The sequence below is a fragment of the Salvelinus sp. IW2-2015 genome, unplaced genomic scaffold, assembly GCF_002910315.2.
Source record: "Salvelinus sp. IW2-2015 unplaced genomic scaffold, ASM291031v2 Un_scaffold1128, whole genome shotgun sequence".
Classification (NCBI taxonomy): domain Eukaryota; kingdom Metazoa; phylum Chordata; class Actinopteri; order Salmoniformes; family Salmonidae; genus Salvelinus; species Salvelinus sp. IW2-2015.
Genome location: NW_019942742.1, coordinates 51,845 through 57,921, shown reverse-complemented (window position 1 = coordinate 57,921; position 6,077 = coordinate 51,845). Strand labels below are relative to the sequence as shown.

The 6,077-nt window shown below is 59.3% G+C and overlaps 1 protein-coding gene across 1 annotated transcript in view; it reads left to right on the top strand.

Annotated features, from left to right (window-relative positions):
- The window catches only part of LOC112069830 (protein diaphanous homolog 1-like), a 75,983-nt gene that overhangs the window by 60,069 nt on the left and 9,837 nt on the right, over nt 1-6,077 (top strand). Inside the window, exons 10-13 of the mRNA XM_070438711.1 lie at nt 19-262; nt 1,387-1,426; nt 1,552-1,593; nt 1,682-1,913. Coding sequence (XP_070294812.1) covers nt 19-262; nt 1,387-1,426; nt 1,552-1,593; nt 1,682-1,913 — 558 coding nt within the window. The remainder of the gene's footprint in view (nt 1-18; nt 263-1,386; nt 1,427-1,551; nt 1,594-1,681; nt 1,914-6,077) is intronic.

Here is a 6,077-nt window from a genome sequence, read left to right as displayed (position 1 = left end):
GTGTGTTCTCTCCTGTAGCTGGATGCAGAGCTGACAGCACGTCAGGAGCTGCAGGTAGAGCTGAAGAAAATGGAAGGAGACTATGAGCACAGAGTCCATGAGCTGGCTGCTGAAAAGGAGACTCTGGGATCTGAGAAGCAGGAGAGAGAGACCGAGAACCTGAGCCTAATGGGGCAGATCAACACACTCAATGAGGAGGTACACACTCACACAGAGAGAACCCTTCAGTCATTTAGCAGACACGCTTATCCGGAGACACTTAGTGCATTCATCTAAAGATGGCGATGTGAAAACCCAGAGCTCCAAGTTGTGTTACTCTACCAATAAGAAGAGTAGAAAACTCCCCTTGACCAATAAGAAGAGTAGAAAACTCCCCTTGACCAATAAGAACAGAGTAGAAAACTCCCCTTGACCAATAGGAGTAAAGGAGACAGTAATAGGATCTCCAAGTAGCTCATAAGAAGTGGTCCACTCAGCTGACACAGAGAGAGATGGGAGGAGGAGGAGAGGTGTACCTGTCCTGGTGCTAGTCCAGCTGGACCCTGCCTCATAGTGACACACTGAGCATGTACCATCTGAAACACACAGGCCAAAACAGTCTGACCGCATCAGTGTGTGTGTCCGCTTAAGTATGTGTCTTATGGCTCCACACAGACCTTGGCAGGTCCCTTCCCCAACAGGCTGAGGCCAGCAGAATCATCTCATGGTCTCTCACGTCCAACTGGCTGTCCCCACGTCAACACACACATCTAAACCCTCATCCACAGATCATTCACTCCCTCCTCCATTTGAGACTCAGCCCTATCCAGAGAGTCTTCATATGTAGAACACACACACACACACACACACACACACACACACACACACACACTAGAAATACAGAGAAGGAAGTCTTCTCTCATGGTGTATTAGCATAATCTTTCAGGCTTGAAATCTTCTCTGTTGAAATATCTATTTTTGCTCACTCTCTTCCTCTACCAATCCTGTCTCTCTCTCAATTTAWATTCAATTCAATAGACTATTGATGAGGCAAGATAAAATTACTTACTTTGTTTTTATATGAATAATTTAACAATGGTGGGACCAACAGTGATAATAATAGTAGTAGTTGAAATGGKATTACCATTAACAACAACTACTCTCTCCCCGTCTTTCTCTCTCTCGCTCTCTCCCCGTCTCTGCCCATCTCTCTCTCGCTCTCTCTCCGTCTCTCCCCATCTCTCTCCCCGTCTCTGCCCATCTCTCTCTCGCTCTCTCGCGTTAAGCCTTGAGGTATGTGTGTCTTGTCAGTCCCCTATGACCATCATAGTATATGTATTGGTGTTTGTGTAGGAAATTACTCAGTTGGTTTCCCTTGCTATAAATTTGTTTGTGGTCTGTTCCCAGGTTTCCCAGGTGTGTGTCCCTGTTCGTGCTGTGGAGGCAGGTGTGTGAGGGACAGACACACAAAAGTCATGCCAGAACCAGCTGACTGTGAACCAGTACCAGTCCTGGAACAAGGGAGTCTAATCCTCAATCTCACAGCTGTAGTAACCCCTCTTGACCTCACAGGGCAAAGCGTGCTCTGCACGTCAAAGCCGAGGACAATGAAAGGTAGAATCAATGCTGCTTGTAGAACAGACTGTGAAGTGTGTGGACTAGCTGGGAAAATGAACACATATCCTTATGTACGTTTTTCCAGGGTTTCCCTCTCCCCCCCCATGGCTGATCAGTTTATAGACTGCCCTTCTCCCTCCGGTTTGCTCCTACTGTTTGTCTTCCATTGCTCTCCCATATCGATAACGGAGGACGGCAGCGCCAGCGCTCGCGTGGACGCGAATGCCGCGTGCGAGAGCGACGAGACGCAAGCGCGAACAGAGCGGGAGGGGCGGGAGGGCAGCGGAGAGCGAAGAGGGGAGAGAGGCGGAGGGAGGGTGGGGGTGGAGCGAGGTCGGCCGGAGGAAAGCGATGCGAGAAGACGGGCGCGCGCGAGGGGGGGAGGCAGCCGGCGAGGGCGGGCGCAGAGGAGCGAGCGAGGGGCGGGGAGAGGGAAGGGTTGAGGGACGCGGGGGGAGCGGGAAGCGAGCGAGGGGGGAGGGAAAGAGCGAGCGCGGGGGGGAGAGGGAGCGAGGAAGGGGGAGAGGGAGCGGCGGGGGGGAGAGGGGAGCGAGGGGAGTGGGGGAGAGAGGGTAAGATCAGGCGAGGGGAGAGAGGGGCGAGCGCAGGGGGGTGGAGAGGGTTGGAGCGAGGGGGGGGAGGAGGAGCGAGGGAGGGGAGCGAGGCGACGGGCGGAGAGCGGGATGCGATGCGCGAGGGAGAGAGGGGAGCAGCGAGGGAGGGGAAGAAGCGTGAGTACGAGCGACGGGGTAGATGGGGAGAGGGAGCGAATGAGCAGAGATGGAGGGAGGGAGCGAATGAGAGAGATGTGGGATAGAGCGAGGAGAGAGATGGGCGCAAGATTGAGCGAGAGAGCGAGAGCGGATGGGAGACGAGAGACGGGAGTAGAGTCGAGTGGGAGAGGGGGAGGAGGGAGAGCGAGGGAGAGCGAGTGGGAGAGGGGGAGGGAAGGGAGAGAAGCAAAGGAGAGAGCAAGGGAGAGAGAGGGAGAGAGGGCGAGCGAGGGAGAGGGGAAGCGTGGGAGAGAGGGAAGCGAGGGAGAGAGGGAGCGACGGCTTGTGGAGAGAGGGTCGCCGACGCAGATGGCGGGGTAGAGCGGGCAAGCGAAGACGAGGGACCGCTGAGAGGGGAAGACGCAGGGGAAGAGAAGAGGGGAGAGAGGGGAGCGAGCGATGGGAGAGGGGAGCGAGGGGGAGAGAGGAGCAGCGAGGGGGAGATGGGGGGATTGAGAGCGAGCGACACTGAGAGAGATTGGGGATAGAGCGAGGGGAGGAAAGATGGGCAGCGGCGCGAGAGCGAGAGAGAGACGGGGAGAGGAGCGGAGAGAGAAGGGGAGAGAGCGGATGAGAGATGGGGAGAGAGCGAGAGTAGACGGGGAGGAGCGAGAGAGACTTGGGGAGAGTTAGCGAGAGAAGAGGGAGAGAGCGAGAGAGACGGCACGGGGAGAGAGAGGCGAAGAAGCGGGGAAGAGAGAGAGAGACAGACTTGGGGAGAGAGGCGAATGAGAGAGACGGGGAGAGAGCGAGTAACGAGCGGGGAGTAGAGTAAAGAGAGAAGACGGGGAGGAGCGAGAACGTAGACGGAGAGTAGAGAGGTGTAGAGAGAGACACGGGGAGAGAGCGAGAGAGAGACGGGGAGAGAGAGAGAGAGAGACGGGGGATGAGAGAGATCGAGACGAGAGGAGCGAGACGGCGGAAGGGAAGAGAGAGGGAGAGAGCGTGCGAAGCGACGGGGTGAAGACGAAGGAGAGGGGCGTATGCAGAGGGAGAGAGAGACCGGGGAGAGAGGAGAGAGACCGGAGCGTAGAGGCGACGAGAGAGACGGAGAGCGAGCGAGCATGAGAGAGCGAGCGGAGACGAAGCGAGAGAGAGACGAGGGGAGAGCGAGAGAAGAGGCGAGGGGGAGCGATGCGGAGAGAGAAGAGGGGAGCGATGCGACGAGAGAGACGGGGAAGAGGCGAGAGCGAGACGGGGAGTAGAGCGACGGAGAGAGACGGGGAGAGAGCGAGAAGGAGAGGGGCGGAGCGAGGGGCAGAGAGCGAGCGCAGGACGGGGAGAGAGCGAGGAGAGGAGACGGGGAGAGAGCGAGAGAAGAGACAGGGAGAGCGAGAGAGAGACGAGGGAGAGAGCGAGAGAGGGGGGAGCGAGCGGAGAGAGAAGGGGAGCGACGGGAGAGGGAGAGGAGAGAGGAGAGGGGAGAGAGCGAGAGGAGAGGAGAGACGGCGGAGAGGGAGAGAGGGAGGGGAGAGAGGGAGAGAGAGCGAGAGAGGAGGTGCGGGAGAGAGCGAGGAGAGAGACGGGAGAAGGCGAGAGATGGGAGCGAGGGAGAGAGGAGCAGGGAGATGAGGGAGAGCACGGGGAAGAGAGGGCGAGCGAGGACAGCGAGAGAGGGGACGCAGCGAGGGAGTAGAGAGTGGTGGAGGAGAGAGGGGAGCAGAGCGAGGAGAGAGGGAGCGGGAGAGAGAGAGGAGCAGGCAGAGGGAGAGAGGAGCGAGCGAGAGGGGGAGAGAGCACGGAGGGAAGAGGACGGAGGGAGAGAGCGGCAGGGAGAGAGCGGGCGAGGAGAGCGAGACGGGGAGAAGAGGAGCTGGAGGAGAGAGGAGCGAGGAGGGGGAGAGGAGCGATGACGAGGGTGAGACGGGGAGAAGGTGGGCGGAGAGAGCGACGCGAGGGGGAGTGAGCACCGAGACGGGGGAGAGGGAGCGGGAAGAGGCGGGGAGGGAGCAGATCGAGGAGCGGAGAGGGGAGCAGAGGCAGAGAAGGAGCGAGGAGGGGGAGAGAGCAGAGCGGAGAGGGAGCGAGCGAGAGAGGAGAGAGGGGAGGGGAGGCGGGGAGGGAGAGCGAGGACGGCGGAGCACGAAGAGGGCGGAAGCAGGAGAGGGGAGAGGAGGCAGGGGAGAGGGAGTTAGAGCAGGGGAGGGCGAGACAGAGACGGGGACGAGAGACGGGAGGAGACGGGGAGAGGAGAGGAGAGAGACGGGGTTAGAGAGCGAGAGAACGGGAGAGACGGAGGAGACGAGAGGCGAGACAGAGACGGGGAGAGAGACGGAGAGAGACGGGGAAGACGAGCGAGACGAGCGGAGAGAGAAGAGAGACGGGGACAGAAGAGCAGACAAGACGGGGAGGAGCGAGCGAGGAGAGTATGACGGTGAGAGCACGAAGAGAGAGTACGGAAGAGAGGACGAGAAGAGAGAGACGGACGGGGGAGAGGAGATCGGAGACGGAGAGAGACGAAACCGAGAAGAGAGAAGACGGGGAGAGAGCGAGAGGGAGACGGGGAAGAGCGAGAGAGAGACCGGGGGAGAGCGAGAGAAGAGACGGGAGAGAAGAGGAAGACGGGAGAGAGCAGAACGGGAGAGCAAGACAGACGGGAGAACGAGAGACGAGACGAGAGAGCGGAGAGAGACGGGGACGAGAGCGAGAGAGAGACGGGGACGAGCGCGAGGAGAGACGGAGAAGCGAGAGGAGAGGGGAGGCCGGGAGGAGAGAGGACGGCGGAGGAACGGCGACAGGCTAGACGGGAACGACTAAGCGAGAGCGATGAGAGGAGACGGATAGACGGAGAGAGAGCGAAAGAAGGATGAAGGACGGAGGGACGGAGGAGCGAGAGAGGACGGGGAGAGGAGCAAGAAGAGACGGGGAAGCGGGAGGAGGAGAGGGGAGAGCGAGAGAAGGCGAGAAGAGAGACGGGACGGAGCGAGAGAGAGAGGTGAGAGAGCGGAGAGAGATGGAGGAGAGACGGGACGAGAGAGAGCGAGAGAAGATGGGAGAAGCGAGAGGAGATGGGGAGAGGCGGGGAGGAGGGAGAGGATGGGGAGAGAGCGAGAGAGGATGGGGAGAGAGGGGAGAGGAGATGGGAGAGAGGGGAAGAGAGAGGGAGAGAGAAGAGAGACGAGAGGAGGAGATTTCTGAGGAAGGCTTGACGGCGGGAGGAGAGTTCGGGAGAGAGGATGGGGTTTTTAGAGAGGCGAGGAGGATGGGGAGGAATGATTACGGAGAGAGAGCGAGAAGAGATAGGGGAGAGAGATGGGCAGAGACGGGAGAGAGGGCGAGAGAGATGAGATGGGAGAGAGAGATGGGGGAGAGACGGGGAGAAGAGCAGATGGGATTTGATTGTCCGCAGGGAAGAGAGAGATTGGGGACGATTGACGGCGCTGGGAGAGAGGAGAGAGAGATTTGGGCAGGACGGGGAAGAGAGGAGAGAGAGGGTTTGTTGGCAGAGAACCGGGGAGAAGAGGCGAGAGAGAGAAAGACGGGGGAGAGGAGGGAGATGGGGAAGACGGGGAAGAGAGGAAGATGGGCAGAGAGGGGGAGAGAGCGCAGAGGAAGCTGGGCGAGACGGGAGAAGCGAAGCGAGATGGGCAGAGACGGGGGAGGAGCGGAGGAGAGAAAAGACTGGGCGAGAGAGAAGATGGTGGAGGAAGAGGGGAGAGAGAGATGGGGGAGAGACGGAGAGAGAGGAGAGAGAGATGGGGAGAGAGG